At 38.1% G+C, this 17,684-nt stretch overlaps 1 protein-coding gene across 1 annotated transcript; it reads right to left on the bottom strand.

Moving 5' to 3' along the window:
• Positions 1–440: 440 nt before the first annotated feature.
• Positions 441–17,356, bottom strand: LOC140230904 (D-aspartate oxidase-like). The gene is made up of 10 exons (XM_072311048.1): positions 17,131–17,356; positions 15,842–15,968; positions 14,447–14,529; positions 12,017–12,082; positions 10,865–10,919; positions 9,983–10,084; positions 7,095–7,186; positions 4,249–4,366; positions 1,263–1,364; positions 441–721 (listed from the first exon to the last, which is right to left on the bottom strand). The coding sequence occupies exons 1-10, from the start codon at positions 17,349–17,351 to the stop codon at positions 596–598; spliced, it is 1,092 nt and encodes a 363-aa protein (XP_072167149.1). The 5' UTR covers positions 17,352–17,356; the 3' UTR covers positions 441–595.
• Between the last annotated feature and the right edge of the window lie 328 nt (positions 17,357–17,684).

The raw sequence follows: 17,684 nt of genomic DNA on the forward strand, positions 1-17,684 counted from the left end.
AACTGCCGGTCCCGAGGACTTTGTTATAACAGGAGTCCACTGTACTGTTACATGACAAGTGGGTACCTATGGTGTGGGCAGTGATCTCACAGTGACCTACACGTTGTGCAGGACCATATCTGTTTATACCATCCTAAACACGGCATAGAAAGTTGTTGCCTGGCAACAGATGCATAGTCAGGTGTATGGAGGTAGGTGAGTAAGGCAGTGAAGGTTACTTTGGTATATGTGTTTCATAGTTGGCACATTACACAGGAGAGACTTGGAGAAAACGACTCATCTCCTTCATGCATTTCTGTATGTGTAAAACATAGTCAATTTTGATCTCTTTGGCTGCACAAAGATTTAAAAAAAATCAAAAATGGTTGCTGACTATCAAGCAGCAGCAACTTATGCAAGAATAAAAAAAAAAAATTAATTAATAATGAATAAGTGTGACACAAGGATTACAAATGGAAGAAAAATAAACTCAGATGTGTTCCCATTACTGAATGGGTTGCTAGTGTTAGTTCTGTGTATGCTTTCATGAAATAAACAAAATGCAAAATGTAACATCTGGCTACAGCCCAAACCTGTAAAATATCAGTTGGACCGTCTACAGCTTGGACTGTGGTTGCCATGGTGAAGAGGCTAGGATGCCACGGACGATCTCAGCAGCCTCCCTCCCACAGCCCCAGTGCATGGTCACTCCGTTACCATCATGGCCATAGTTGTGGACAACCTGGACAACAGTAAAGGGACAAAGACTCAACATGACTGAAATGACTGATTTTTCAAATTTCCTTTCTTGAAAATATGACATATTTAACTATCTCTGTATTCTCTCTCTCTCTTATTCACAGTCATCATCGCTGAGGTGACAAGACCTCGTATCTACAAAATGTCAAATGTTCAGGAGAGTAAAAAAACATGGCAGTCAAAGCACTGTATCAAATTTGTAGAGCCTTTCCTTTAACATGCCATGGTGGCTTCATTTTTGGGGTAAGACAGCTAGGATTTGGACAGGACATCACTTAACTGATTATCCGACCATTAATCCCAAAAAGTCATTTTCACCAAAATTTCAGATACGAGGTCTTGTCGCCCCAGTGACGTTATAAATGCGAGTTTATGTTTTACTTATCAGTTCATTTTATAGAAACTATTTGGGGTACTCTAAGAAATAATACCCACTTGTGCTTCAGATCCAATTGTTTTTGGATTGTGTCAGGTTTTCATTTTCGAGAAGAGAGTAATGATACAATAAAAGGAAGCCATCTTACCTTTAGCTCCTGGGAGCCAAACCTCATCGTCTCCGCCTCTAGTCTAACACCAACTGGTCTGCTGGGCCGCAGGCCAACCTTTTCTTCAAGAACCTCACAGTCCTATGAGCACACAGCATCACAGACACTTCAGTCATTACAGAAAAGTTCTCCATGTGTGGATATAGTGCATATATTTCTACATCAAGACTTAGTTCATAAATTTTCTATGCTACATTAAAAAAAAAAGCCCGGAGCACAGAAAAATTGCAATTTACATGACTGATACATCCAGATGATGATAGTACCTAAACAATAAAAAAGTGCACCAATCTGTGACCTTTTACCTTTACCCCTGATAATCCATACAGAAAAAAAAGGTAGGGGAAATGACACATATACAGTGGACTCCCATTATAACGAAGTCCCTGAGACTGGCAGTTTTCTTTTGTTATATTTGTTATCACCGTACAAATACGGTTTGTGATGAAACAAATAAACCATGCATAAAATGTAAGTTGTTTGTTGAAAGCTAATCACATGCTGAAAAGCAATGTAAAATGCAGTGTTATCTCATTAGTTTTGTTTAAATTTCACATTTAAAATGGAGCATAAAGTTGTTAGTATTTTCATGTTTAGTTTGAAAATACATGTATAAAAGTGATGGTTAGGGTTTGGTTACAGTTTTGTTACTCCAAGGGTCCAGTTTTCAAAGGTTCACTATTCCCAAGAATCGTTAATCCAAAGGTTTGATAATCCGAAAAATTAAGCAAAGTTTGTTATTCTGAAAGTTTGTTCTTCCAAAGGATTGTTGTTCCAAAAGTTTGTAATTCTGAAAGTGAAATGGTGTATCATTCCGAATTGAATTGAATTGAATTGAATTGAATTGAATTGAATTGAATTGAAAAGATGTTTTATTCAGCCCGAAGGCTGAATTACAAACATTGTTAACAAAGGACCACGAATACATTAAAAATATGCACAAGATACAGCGTAGCGATGGAAAAAAAAATGTATAGAACAACAAAAAATCAATCTTATTCATCCTTACCATTGCACAATGAGATCAACCTATAATACAAAACAAAAATACTAAAATTGCAATGTCTAATATCACTATTCTCGATGATTATCACAAATAAAGTGAGTTTATGTTAATTGTGTATGCCGATCAATTATACTTACTGATACAGATGTTGTTATACAACTCAAATCAACAGATTCTACACAGCAAAAATAATCAGTTTGATTCAAAAAATATTCAAAAAGGTTTGTTAATCCAAAATGAAATAAGGTTGGTTATTCCAAAGGTTCATTAATACAAAAATGAAACTAGATATATCGCTACAGCGACTGATATGCCTCCGCCATAATGCATGGTTCTCCTAATAGGTCTATAGTACAATGTCTTGACAATGTGTGATGACAGTTTCAAACAATTGGCAAAATATTAAAATGACAGGTTTGACACAAATGTGCTGAATGTTCACTTTCCTAAAAGGTTCAATTGGATGAATGATTAAAATGTCAGAGTGCAGGTACTGTATTTGGGGAACTGATGATTTTTACTTGACTTTTGACCCTTTTATAAGTTTATGCATTGAGTAATTTTTCAAGGTATTGAGAAAAAGTATAATTTCAGTATCAAATGGGAAAATAGCATTATCTAAACCTGGCCTTTGACCTTTGACCTCACAGTTCCAAAGAGAATCACTGTTAGGTTGAACATGCATAAATATGTAAGTTTCATGATGATACCTTGAGTTACTTTTGAGATATGGAGGAAAAAGTGCAATTCAGCACTTTCACTTGACCTTTGACCTTGTGACCTTTGACCTTTTGGCAAGAAACCTCCCACAGAATATATATTGGGTAATACATGTATACATCAAGTTAAAAAATAAAAAAAAAACCTTCATTCATTGCATAAATATAAGGAAAGTAGTGATATTTTAAGAAGTTGACCTTGACCTTTGACCCCCTGACCTTTGACCCATGACCCCCAACTTCTCTAGATAATCATTGCCCATCGGTACAAGCATATATGATAAGTTCCATGAAGATACCTTGAACCATTTGCGAGATATGGAGAAAAACATGAAATTTCAATTTTTTTTTCACAAAATACCCTGTGACCTTTGACCTTGTGACCCTAAAATCCACACAAAGTATTATCCCCCAAGGATATACCCTCATACCAAGTTTGATGTAAAACCACCACACGGTTCTTGAGATATCGACAAAAACAAAACGGGACGGACGGACGGACGACCCGAAAACATAATGCCTCTGGCCACTTCGTTGCGGAGGCATAAAAAGGTTTGTTATTCCAAAGGTTTGTTAATCCGAAAATGACATCAGGTTTGTAATCCTTAAGGTTTGCAAGTATATACACTTTTTTCACTTTTGGATTAATGAAACATAATTCATTTTCAGATTAACAAACCTTTAGAATCACAAAGATTCCTATCATCTTTGAACCTTCATAACAATGAATCTTCGGAATAATACCACATAAATGTTTGTAAAAACGAACCTTATTTCATTTTTGAATAAACAAATATCTAGGTATATGATATTAGTGTGTTTCGGCACAATGCACCTTCAGAATAATGAGCCTTTATTCCTTTCGGATGAACATAATGCCAGTTCTATTAGGAAAAGGTAAACACAGAGAGCGAACACAGAGCAAAATGTGAAATGTCATTGCCATACAGAGGTGCTCTGTAAATGTTTGTTTGGCAATGTAATTTTATAAGCGATCCGCACATTGTTATAACAGAACGCATTCCTTTTGCTTTTCTTTGTCAATGGCATTTGGAAATGACTTTGCCATAACCAAAATTTTGCTATGACAGTGTTCATTTTAAGAGAATTTAGTCCCACAGACTTTATTGATAAGTTTGGGACCTGAATTTTTATTTTTATGTGATGCAATTTCATTCAAACAGTGTTCGTTGTAAGGGAGTGCACTGTATATATTTATTATGGAAAATTTCCACTTTACCTTCAGATTTGGAAGCAATCTCACAGTCTTCCTCATGATTTCCTCACCATCCTTTTTGTTGGGTGTGGTGTCCCATCGATTTGCCTGCCTTGTCCCCCCAAGAATGACCACTCCATTTCTACATTCAAAATAGATTTATCAATTCAATAGTTTATTTCCATCATCAAAAAAGAAAAAGAAAACATGATTCAAAGTGGTACAAGTTGTCGATTTGTCTTTCATTCATCTGATAAGGACAGTTTTTTTTTTAGAATAGGATATAAAGTATATGCACAAATGATGTCATTAAACAAAAGAAAAAAAACCTGAAGAAAGAATGCACACTTTGTCATGGTAACAAAAAAAAAAAAAGAGTAAGTAATCATAATGACGGAAAACAGTGTTCCACTGTGGGAGGACAGGATTGTTCCCTCCATCAGCACCACTCAATGAGGACAGGATTGTTCCCTCCATCAGCACCACTCAATGAGGACGCGGTGCATGCCCCGCGGTCACTATGGTGGCCTGGCCAAAGGCGCGTGTTGTTGAGCAGCATGGTAACCGCGCGCCTTATTGACATCATAGCGCAAAATTGTTATTGCTTGCTTATAATTTAATTCATTGTTGGATTGACTCGTAAACAATCCAGACGTTCATTTCAAAGCACTCCCGCTTGTAATGGATTTCATCATACAATACAACTAACTGACTCTTTCATAGGTAAGCGCATTATAAACAGCTGTTTTGCTGATAATTATTAAATACATATTTTGCAAATATTTTATTTGTTTGTTTGCTTTTGACAATAATTATATTTACATTGCAAATTAGCCGGATTGCTTTATTACCAACATACCTCTATTTAACCGTTGGTTGGTGAAATATATCATTTATTACTGTCGTACACATTCAGAATACAAGTGTACATGTATCTTCTTAATAATGTTAGCGATATCCAGTATATCATATGCTCCGTACCGCAGTATCTGTTTATGAGCTAGATCTATGAGTTTTTACGAAAATATTGTTACGAGAGCTGGTTGTAATTTGTAAACATTTGAATATATTTGTGGATTGTTTGGTCAGTCTACATGAGTTTAATAGCGGAACTAACTTCTTTTATTGCGTAGGTAACGCACGCTAATCATAACAGATCGGCTGGTGAGGCGCCGTGGATGGTGTAATTTGCTCATGTAGGAGGTAAATATATTCTATGCGTATTTTGTATTGTGAGAAGCATATCATGACGTATTTACGTATTCTTATTTATCAATGTATGAGCTCGTATCATATAATTATCATTATCATTATAAATATCTTTCTATGTTTTGTTCTATGCTTTACTTTATGTTAATTCATCCAAGATTTACATCATAAGATTACTGTTGTGTCTTGGTGAGCTGTTTGAAAATATACAAATTATTTATTTCATTCTTTTCTTATTACATATTTACAGACATCTTGTCACGCACGAGTTTGTGCAGCACAACAGTGCCGTGTTGGTTTTCGCTCGTTGGTTTTCCTTCTTTGAATATATTTTATTCTTTTTTTATAATATTTGTAATTTTCACTCTGTCTTTAATTATCTTAATAAATAAGCAATAATTTGACATTTAAAATATTGTTTCTGAGTTCTTCCTTTTCACCTTCTCTCCAAGTGTTTGAACCAGGGATTGTTGATGTATGTGTTGTAATGTAATGTAGGTATTCAGTCTGTCACACCACTAAAAAGCCAAGCTTTTAAGACGTGGAACGCTGGAAACAAAACAACGACAGCACCAATTTGTTATACCAATGAAATATATTCATATTAAATTCATCTACATACCACTGTACATTTGTTCATTGATATATGATGCTGATTCTATAAAAAAATACTATGATTTTAAAATGCAAACATATAAAATATACAACATAGCAAATTCATGGCACAGACACTAAAATGAGCAAGATGTGAGAGCATTTAATGCTCCACTCATAGACACACTTACATCATGACACGTGACCAGTTCCAGTCAAAATCAGAGAACACACCTGAATGATACTGCTGTTATATATTATGCAAACCAAGAAAAGCACTACTTTCTATCAACCACTGTAGTCTACCAAACTGCACAGAACACATGCATTGATTCTCACTCAATTATTCATGACACAATCACACATGCAGGCATACATCAGCAAATTCACAGCCTTCATAAATCAAACTTCTATGACCCATCACCTAAGAATGCCATCAACATAGAATATGAGTAGGTGGTGGTGGTGATGAGAGACTTAAGAGAAAGGATAAGTGACAGTTCTCTTGCAATTTTCTGAGATCATCTGTATTACCAAAAATACAAAATAAGAATAAAATACAGTAAAAAATATGGAGTACCTTTGGTTCCTGCCACTCTTCAGTCCTACAGTGGGACTACTACAAAGCACAGAGTGCATGTATTCTTAATTCATCAGGTCCAGGAAGAATTTGACTGCAGGTACTATCATTTTGTCATCATTATTGTGGCAGATTTAAGTAATATCAAGTAATATATATCTTACTTTGGAGAAAGGTTGGATGGAACTGGTTCAATTCATTGTATCAGCCAAATTTAAATCTGTAAATTTGTAAGAGATAAAAGAGCTAGTGTCGCAAAGTGAAGAAGCAGTTATGAATTATTCAATCTAGAAGTGTTTGGATATTTTGCAACCAAAACAATGACATATTAATAACACAAAATTCAAATGAAAGATAGCTTTTCGAATTTTCTTTATGACACATAAACAAGGAATAGATCAAACTTTGTATAAACGTTCTTGTACACCGCACCAAACTATAGACTCGATGGGTTAATAGGATACAAAGAAAGACGACTTCGTCGTACCTAACCAGGACGTAGCAGTCTGCCTCAACATCTCTCTTGGCGTGTCTGCTGTACTCCTCCAGTATACAGAACGTCTGCGAAGGGGCTCGCACCTGACAGGCAAAGGATGATTGAAAAGAAGACGTCATAGGAAACAGTAGGGATACCTTAAAGGGACTCGCACCTGACAGGCAAAGGATGATTGAAAAGAAGACGTCATAGGAAACAGTGGGGATACCTTAAAGGGATGGTACAGTTTTGGTTGAGATGGGGCTTCAGGTTTCCAATGTTTTTTGATGATGATTTTTTTTTTTTCAGATATTGAGATACAGTTGAACCTCTCGTATCCGGACAAGTCGGGACCGGGGCTCATCCGGATAAGGGATTTGGCCGGATACGGGAGACTCAATGCTTTATACATGTACATACATACACATGTACTGATGTAGCCCATTGTAGTACCACATGCAGTAATGTGTATACTGCAACCTTTTCATTGTTACATTTGGGGATGTTTGGGGATGTTAAAATGTCTGAGGGTAAGCAATTTGGAAGGAAATTTGATGTAATGTATGTTAATCATGTTGGAAGTAATATGTAATTCATGTGTGTTTGTGTAGGAGTTCTCAAGGAGTTGGGCAAAATCACGGCGAGATTGCGTCCGGATAATAGAGAGATCCGGATAAAGGGAGGCCGGATAATAGAGGTTCAACTGTACCTCTCATGAAATGTTAATGGGTATACAATTCAAATGAAGAATTCCAAGTTTATTTGATGAAAATTGGTTTTGAAATGGCTGAGATATCCAAAACAAAGTGGTTCTAATAAAAGATGGGTCCCGCCTTTAATTAGGATCGCTTAGTTTTACTTTGTTTTTGCATGTCTCAGTCATTTCAAAACCAATTGTCATCAGTTAAACTTTGAATTCCTCTTAGAATATTATTGTATGCTCTTTAACATTTCATTACGTGGTTTCTATGTATTTCACAAAAAAGATAAAAGCTGAAACCTCACCTCTACCCATACCGTGGAAAGCCAACAATGCAACTCTGTGCTTAGAGACCCGGAAGACACGGATGGCTAAATTGAATTGATCTTCATTTGCTGGCCACTGGGGTACATTCATACACCAAAAATAGCACCCGTCAGGGAAATGTGCATCAGAGCGTACGCTCATCAGTAACATTGGACTCCTGTTGAGGTTCTTTGGCTGTGTGTGAACTTACATAGATATCTGTGATAAAGTTGTACACAATAGTTATGTTCAGACGGGAGCCCTTAACCTCGAGGTCAGGAAACCTCGATGTTAGAGCTTGTAGTTAGGAACCGTGAAGACGCACTCGTAGTTAGCAAGCCTCGAGGTTTACTCGATGTTTCGAGCCACGAGAAATCTTATGGTTAGCTCTCTAACCACGAGCCGCGGGGGGTCCCCACTCGTAGTTAAGCACCGTGTGGACACAAAAAACAACGAACTCGAAGTTAAGAGGGAAAAAGAGTACCGGTAAAAGCGAGTCCGACAGGGTTGGACTAAAGAAGAAATAGATGCCTTGTTAGCAGTGTGGGCTGAAACTTCCAGTTTTGTGGTTTTAACATCGAGTGGGACCCACACGTAGTTATGGGGGGGGGGGCAGAAGCTTAACCTCGAGGTTAAGATTCGTCGTGTGGACACACGTCGTAGTTAGGGGGCAAGAGCTAAACCTCGAGGTTAGGGCCTGCCGTCTGAACGTAACATATATGTCACAGGTATTCTCAGCTATATCCGAGAAATAGCATGTCCAGACAGCTTTCCCACTCCATGTTAACTCTGTGCTACTGGGTCTAAATAAGGTGAATTGAAGCTCAGAAAGCAGCATAGATTGTAATATGAAACTCCAGGTTTGTTTTTCTCTTTTTTTTGGGGGGGGGGGGAGGGTGGTTGGTATTTTCATTCCCCCACAGCAAAGAAAAATAATTGATGCTTCTCAAAGTTATGGCTGTATCCATAAAGGTTCATGTCGACCATTACAGCAAAGAAGAAGAAGAAAGAAAAAAAAGACTGTCTGGCTGCCCTTTTAGTTTCTGTCATACAAGGCGTCCTGAGGGTTACATCATTTTAAGCTTGTTCCAGGCGTCAGATACATGTTTATGAGTATGAACCCTGGCTAAACTAATCTTGATTTACCACTGTTTGCATAATTGGCACATTTGACGCCATATCACTCATTGACAGGCATTGTTTGGTTTTAGCATGTGACCTCATATGGTTAACACACTATCAGGTTAAACATAGCCTTCAATTGTTTATTGTTCATAGTATCAAGTTACTATCGCTTCTGTATCAGATACTACACAACACAGAATGAACACACAACTTCATTAATGTGTTCAATACACTTGTTTTATGATGGCTAATGATGCTACACATATCTCAACAGACATATATTTAGACATTGACATGAGTTTATAATCTTTGGAGTGTTGAAGATAAAGCAGCAGAAGATAAAATACTGAATAGAGCATAACTTCCGCCGATAGGCAGCCATTAAGGAAATGTCTTGGCTATTCACCCACACATACTACAGCGTCAATAAACCAATTTAGAAGCTTAATTTATGATCAGTGAAAGCTATATAACAAGACGAAGTGTAAACATTAACATCCTAGAAGATCTTTATCTGCACAACTTGTGCACGAGATGAGATTGCAAATCTTGTCAATACCAGCAGAGAAAAGGAGCAAGTACTGACGAGGGAGCATGAACGAGTTGGCTACACGTAGGCATCACATTGTCTCTGATATCTTTACAGTTTGCCAAAATGCATCTATTCTTTTAGCTTGTTTTGCAATGCCCCACCCCTTAACCTCCCATAAAAATAAAGAAAAGGTCAAGATGTGTTTATCCATCCATCCTAATTGTTTTGCCGACTTACTCTGAATATCTGGCCCCGCATCGGCCGAATGTTTTTGTCATTAGCCAGCGTCTTGGCCCCTAAGCCTGAGCAGTTGACGACAACATCATACTCTCCTGCGAGCTGATTGGTTGAAGAAAAATTGAATTAAAGGCATTATTTATGATTTGCAGAGAAAACAAAAACCCAGCTTTCGTGCTTGTGTTCTAAAATGTGAATTAGAAATAGAAACAACCAATGTAAAATGTTAATCAGTATAGTCAATGTCAGTTAGGTATTGCTGAATATACAAAATGTGAACATTAGTTATAATAACATTGTTTGTAGAATAAAACATCTACAGATGGTTTATTGAAAAAAAATAAGGATATCTTCTTATATTTTAGGCTTTATGGCAATTTTTTTTATGTGATAGGATTTTTTGCAATGCAACTGACCTACATATATGCATCAAATGTGATAACTTGAACATTTTTTAAATCACTGCTTGCAATGGTAAAAATACCTTTAATTAGATAAGGGTGTGTTTATATTCAAGAAACATTCATAAGTGGTAATTTTCAAGAGTTATTGCCAGCTTGCATCACATTTTGAGGATGACATCTTTCCCAAAATGTTATGCAACTAATAGAACATTTCTGTACCAGCTGTAGTAAAACAGCTCAAAGTGGCAATTGGAATCACCATCACAAGGAATCTTGGCACATTTCTGACGTTTCCCCTGATATTTCATCCAAATCCACTTACAACTTTTAACACAAGAGTTGCACACAAAAGACAAACATACAAAGACTGGCAAAAGAAACATCACTTCCTTGGCAAAAAAAAAGAAGAAGAAGTTACCACTAAAAGAGAACTCTGTGTATACTGGCCACCTGCCTACAGTGGCAATCACATTCTTACCTCGGCAAGGCTACCAAGCCTCCTCTCCACCAACTGTCCACCTTTGGCACGGAAACTAAATTTTGTAATGGAAAATGCAACAAGAAAAAAATTGAATATTCTTCAGATTTGATGAATATTGCTCAATGGTGGGACCATATGACAAATGTTGTCCTAACATAGATATATGTTTACAATTATAGCACAGGAGAAGAAACTAATCCCTGGAGTTTGAGCAAAATTAGGTATGTACACAGAGGGAAAGATAAATACCTGAAATTTGAACATTTAGTCAAATCGTCAATCACTGAGTAATTGTAGAAAGTTAAGTCTGTTATGGTTTCTTTTTTGTGTGAGACTAGTCATCAATGATTAAAATTCCTCTTAAAAAATATGTATATATGTATATGTTCCTGACACTCAGTCAAATTTTGGGGACAGCAAGGTCAATAACAAGTCTCTCTGCTTCTGTTTAAGTTGTAAATGATAACAAAATTGCATGACCAGGAATGTGACTTATGTGGATGTAGAATGTTGCCCAAGAGCGGTCATGTATATCCACATTAACAAGACATTCAATACATCAATTGCACGATAACCTTCTCATGTAGAAATATCAGCACATGGATTAAACAAAAACTTTAAAGAAACAATAGTTTTTGAACAGATTACCCTATTCTCCTCAAATTTCACTGGTGTGTTCAATAGATTTTTTGTATTCAATGAATTGTCATTTGGGGGGTAAACTCCCGATTGTGATTCTTTAGCGTGTCATCTCAAATGTTATGAGATCGTGCTTCCAAAGTTCCTAGTTTATTTGGAATAGGGAAGCTCATTTCCTGGATTTCTAATTCAGTCACGAGTGCAGCGGCCCCACTTCCTAGAAGCTATGAGGCACTTTAAGAAATAGATTCGTTGTGGCTCAGCAAGGTCATATTATATGGTAAACACATTACATCCTTTATGTATAATGAAAACAGGACATTAATGTGACAGTTATGGGCAATTTAGGGAACAAAGACATATTGAGACCTAAAACCTGACATAAATTTGGAGTGATTCACAACATGCTCTCATCCTAAAAGCACTACCCTTCCACCTTCCCCCTCCTTCCCTCCCCCCCCCCCCAACCCACCCAGAAAAAAAAGAGAAAAGATAGTATAGAATACTCACCGATTGCGTAGATATGGCAGATAGAGTGTGGTGTCGGTGATCGATGAAAGGTAGCTAAAGGCTCCCCTGTTTTGTGGGTGGAGAAAATGCAGGAATTGTGATTGAAACCACAAACATTAACCCGTTGAGGACGAGTCCCGAGTACACTCGAGCAAGTGTCTATGGAAAATGCGTGCTGTAGCAAAATCAGCCCATCCTCAACAATTAAGTTTTTCGTGTTTTTTTTTCTTTCTTCACTTGTTCCTTTCTTTTTTAAATGGGAATAGGATAAACAATATTACATCTTCTTATCAAGAGCATGTCATCATGTAAGGTCAACATGCAAGCACATGAAAAAAAAAAAAAATCTAATATGTCACTTTATATTGGAAAAAAATACACATAACTGATTCTTGCCTGGCACAAATTCTCAAAAAACAAACAGACTTGAATATGCCATAAGTCAGGGCTCGACACTAACTTTATTTTTCGGTGGCCCAATGGGGCCACCAAAATCATCAATTTCAAATTTTTGGTGGCCCGAGAGAAAAAATTGGTGGCCCGAAAAAAAACAACAAAAAACCATTGATAAAAGTCCCTTTTTTTTTGATAAGTCGCACACTCACTGCATGCATTTATGCATTTCCGGCGCAAAAAGTTACGAATTTATTGACACACTTTTCAAAAAATTTTGGTGGCCCGAGGTGGGCCACCAAATTTGCCCTTTTCTGAAATTTGGTGGCCCGACTTTCATTTTTGGTGGCCCCGGGCCACCGTTAGTGTCGAGCCCTGCATAAGCACAAAATAGAATCAAAATTTGCTGTGAACCAAGAGGACAATGAAGTGTTCTACATTACTGAGACACAGCAATCTTTGTGAGCCATCATAAACCACCACAGGAGATGCAAGTGTGGACAGTATCCCAGAGTGAACATTTTTACGCACATGCAAGGGGAATGAAACCGTTTTATTGACAGAGCTGACATCTCCATTCAAGGGAGAAAGGCCAGATGGTTTCAACAGTGCATCACCATTATGGAATGTCCACTGAACATTTTGTATCACATACACACACACACATACACATACACAGGACTAACTGCTTCATAAAATTAAAGCTGGCAAAGTTCTATGCGGAATCAAATGTTGAGCACTGTTTTTTGCCCCTTGTAAATTATTTAATTTTTTTCATTTTGTTTTGTTTTGTTTTTGTTTTTGTTTTTGTTTTGTTTTGGTTTTTTTTGCTTTTTTGGGGGGGTTCTGGTCTTTAAGGCCTACTGGAATTCATTCATGTAGTCACCCATACATCATGGGGATGATCCTTTAATCCACTTTTGCTTCACTTTGACTAGTCATATTAGAGTACTGTAAAAGTGGAAATTTTGTGCATTTCGTGCAACAAGAAACTAGCGCGAAAATAAAAGCATGCGAATATTTTTCCTTGCGTATGTTCCAGTAGTTGATGTCTTGATTACGCGGAATTAAAAACCCACAAAACTCTTCTTACCAGCCGAGCGTGAAAAATTAGTCACTCGAAATATCCACTTTTACAGTATCTGTGATCACCATAAAACAGGCAAAAAGTACTGACAAGTGAACAGAGTGAAAAACACTTTAACATGTTCCTGGTATACCAGGTTCCTGAGGCATCAACTGATAAACAGGAACCTGGTAACGTACAAGCTGAAATTTTCACGGTGGTTTCATTTTCGCGAATTTCGCAAATTGCCTTTGAATCGCAAAAATAACAACACGCGAAAATAACAACACACGAATAACTAAGTTCAGTTAGACCCTCGCAACCGCGAACATGCGAAAATGTCCTCCAAGTAGCAATTCGTGAAAATATCTGTACGCGAAAATTTCAGCTCGTACAGTATACCAGGTAGATAAAGAGTGCTGGCATTTGTGGCCTAAATTCATGCTTATGTGTGTTATGCTGCCCCGAAAAATGGCTTTGATAGAACGAATTAGAGTTTCTTCTCTTGACAAAAGCTGTTCTCTTTCTGTGTGAAAACTACGTGTATCACAGTATTATTTACCTTTTTTTTCCGATACAATTTGCAGAAGTTTCACTCTAAAACTCGTATGAAGACATGTACATAGAAATCAAGGCAGAGCTCAGTATATTCCTAACTTCGCTGACCCCATTCGGGTGCCTCTTTTGTGTATAAGAAAAGAGCTTGTAAAGCCATCAGTGCAGGCTCTATTCATACCTCACATCCGATTGATATTTTCATTGTTGGATGGCACATGTTGTAGTTGACAGTGGAAAGGAGATACATGTATTGTTTGACTGCTTTTGCACAGGCGGATTACCAGCCTGTCTAGTCTCTGTTAACTGGCAAGAAGAATCTCATTCAGGGGCATTGAAGGCTCTCGGATGATCGTGGGAGGAATGGGGTAATATGATTTGTTTAACAGAGAGGAAGAAAAGTGACAGAGACCTACTTGTAACCCGGGAAGAGGCGTTCAACCTGGTGTGGCGCCATCATGTGGTAACCAAACACGTCATCCTTCCACCAGTGGCTTTCCTGTCATGGAGGAAAAATAATTAATTACCGGTAAGACTTAAATCACTTAAAGAATGGAAAAGTTCCCATCATCTGAACATACAAATGATGCGTATGTCTCAGCGCATCAGTTGGAATTATTTGCATGATGTAACTATGGGGTTGTTTAACCCACAAGCCACGGTCGCCGAGCAGGTTTAGACTAGAGTCCGCTGCTACCATGCATGCATGCATGCTATTCCTACTGATGCACGCTATTCCTACTGATGCACGCTATTCCTACTGATGCACGCTATTCCTACTGATGCACGCTATTCCTACTGATGCATGCTATTCCTACTGATGCACGCTATTCCTACTGATGCATGCTATTCCTACTGATGCACGCTATTCCTACTGATGCACAATGAAAATGTGCATCATCTGTTTCATAGAATAGTGGACATATTTTCACCCAACCCCCCCCCCCTCCCCCCCCCCCCCCAAAATAAAAAAAAAAAAATGAAACATAATCATTTTCACCATGCATCCAGTCAATCACCTATGCATGGGAAATTTGCTGGATGAAAGACTAGAGCCATGTACGCAGTAATTACTGGCTGCATGACAAATTTACTAGACGTGTGGCTAGTAACCTCTTACTCTGCACAATCTAGCAGATTTGCAGTTGTTATCGTCAGTGATCACAACAACTACAATTTTGTATTTGATAGGGAAAGTGCAGCCAGTAAAAGTCAGTGCATGGCTGGGCCTCTGAGTAAATGAGACTGCACCATTATCTTGACCCATTCCATCATGTTCTTTGATTGGCAGTAAATGGTCAAGTTTACAATTTTGAAACATGGAGTTGAAAACTTGATCTTCAATCAGTATGGGTATTGCTTCCAATGGTCAAATCTTAGCATGGAACATGAGTCTAGCTGCTTACAGTAGGACCCTATACACAACGTCCTAATGAAAATAATAACTTTTGATCACTTTAAAATCTGCTAAGAAAATGTATTGCACACTTGCACGCATACATAACACAAAAAATTCTTGTAGATTAAACACACCAGGTATACCAGACCTACTATAAAGTAATATATTTTCACAGCATGAAATTTTTGCGAATTGGAGGCGACGGCCTTTTTCGCAAAGTTAAAATGCATGCAAATATCCTCCTTTTACAGTATTCCAAAGAATATTTGCACATCTATTTATCACATAGTAAATGGACTGAGCAAAAAATTTCAATACATGTACTCACATCCACACATTGAAATCTTTCTGTACAGTAGGAGGAAGGCCGAGTCTATTTCACTGATAACATAATTGTGCCTTGTGGACTTACTGGTATATCTGGAGTGACAATCTGGGGACAAATGCGATAGATGTGTATGAATTGGATCCCCGCTTTCGAGCCTTCAGGGGTCTTCATTAAGGCTAAGTTGTGATTCCATGTCTCTCGGCTCCACTTTCTGAAGGGAGAAAAAGGCATTGCATAACAAAGAAAATTACTACTTGAGGGATTTATACATGTAGGCCTATTGAATTGAACTGAATATATTTTATTGACCAAAACTGGAAATATGCTTCCATAAAAGTAGCATGTCAGAATTGTATACCACAGGAATGAAGATTTATGTGGAGCACTGCTAGCAATCTCTTTCAGAGAGATATACATGTAGCCTACACGGCTAGTACAACCCCACTGAACCTACCCAAGATTCAACTCCCCAACATACTCAAGAAAACCCAAAACTCCATTATAAAACCCTGACTTTATAACACATCCCATTCCATGAAGAATTTATGATAATCAATACAACCCCAACAAGCCCAAGGCTGTGCGTACTAAATAAAACCACAGCTCCAAACTCCCTCAGGGTGGCTCTCACATCCACATTTTAGAGGTTTGAATTCAATGTTCTACAAGGGCAGCGGAACATTAACTACATTCATATGATAGTATATCTTTAATGTGAGGGGGCTGCGGGCTGGTCAAGTTGGTTAGTGCTTGATGTGGTTGGGTCCCATTGGTCCCCCCTAACCCCAGGGTGCTCCATTGTACACCCACTGTGGGACATGAGCATTGGGCTGGTCGCGGTTAGGTTCCACCACCCCCCCCCCTTTTTTTTTTTTTGCTTTGAAAGGCGGAATCTGACATGGGCATGCAGAACCTTCCAAAGAAAGTCATGGGTTTTGCATTGTTGTTGTTGTTGTTTTTATATTTTTATTTCCATATATATATATATATATATATATATATATATATTATATACATATACATTTATATATTGTTTGTTGGGTGGGGGGTTCCTGTAGAACCCCTGATGAGTTTGAGATATAGAGTGGTCTAAATGTTTGTGGGGGGCTACCAGCTGCAGCCCCGCCTCTCAGCCCCCCATCCCCCCCCCCCCCCAACCTGTCTCGCAGTGACAAACGAAAAAGGAAAAAAACACAGCTGCATACAAGCATAACAACTGCAAACTGAGACCAGCTCCAACGCGTAACGTTGGTACCTGTGTACAAGGAGCGCCCTGGGGTTAAACAATATTGCCTAAAAAAAAAAAATAAAAAAAAAAAAAAAAGAGAGAGATTTTACAGAGGTCGAGTGCTCACTCGAACTCGGAAACTCACATCAACCTGTCTCGCGGAGTAGCACCGATGCTGTCACTTCCGTGCCACAGCCCTCCCGACACACAGGAGGTGATGTCAGGTGAGCTGAATTTTTCAGCTACAACCGTTACCTCGACACCAGGTATGTTTTCCACAATGTTTACGGCCGAAGCAAGGCCTATAACCCCTGCCCCAACAACACATACTCGTCTTCTGCTACGCATTGCTTGCGTGGTGGTCATCCTGTGTATAACCTGGCCTTCTGCTTCTCAACAACGATCTACACAAATTGAGCCAGAGCAGCATGTACCCTATAGACCGGGGGCCCAGTAGGTTTATTCAACCGAAAAGCGGACAAGCCACTGATCTCATAGGAAGTTTACATGGACCCTGGACATCACAAAAATGCATTGCTGCCGGGTCTCATCGTTGGCCTAGATTGCCTTCCAGCCAAAATCACGCAATGTATGACGTCACTTCCGGTTGGCAGTTTTCCCAAATTTTTGAGACAGTTTGAGTTGAATGATCATTATTAATATGTCAGTTTCGGCTTCTAAGAGTGTCCTAGATATATT

This window comes from Diadema setosum, chromosome 1 (genome assembly GCF_964275005.1).
Source record: "Diadema setosum chromosome 1, eeDiaSeto1, whole genome shotgun sequence".
NCBI classification, from domain to species: domain Eukaryota; kingdom Metazoa; phylum Echinodermata; class Echinoidea; order Diadematoida; family Diadematidae; genus Diadema; species Diadema setosum.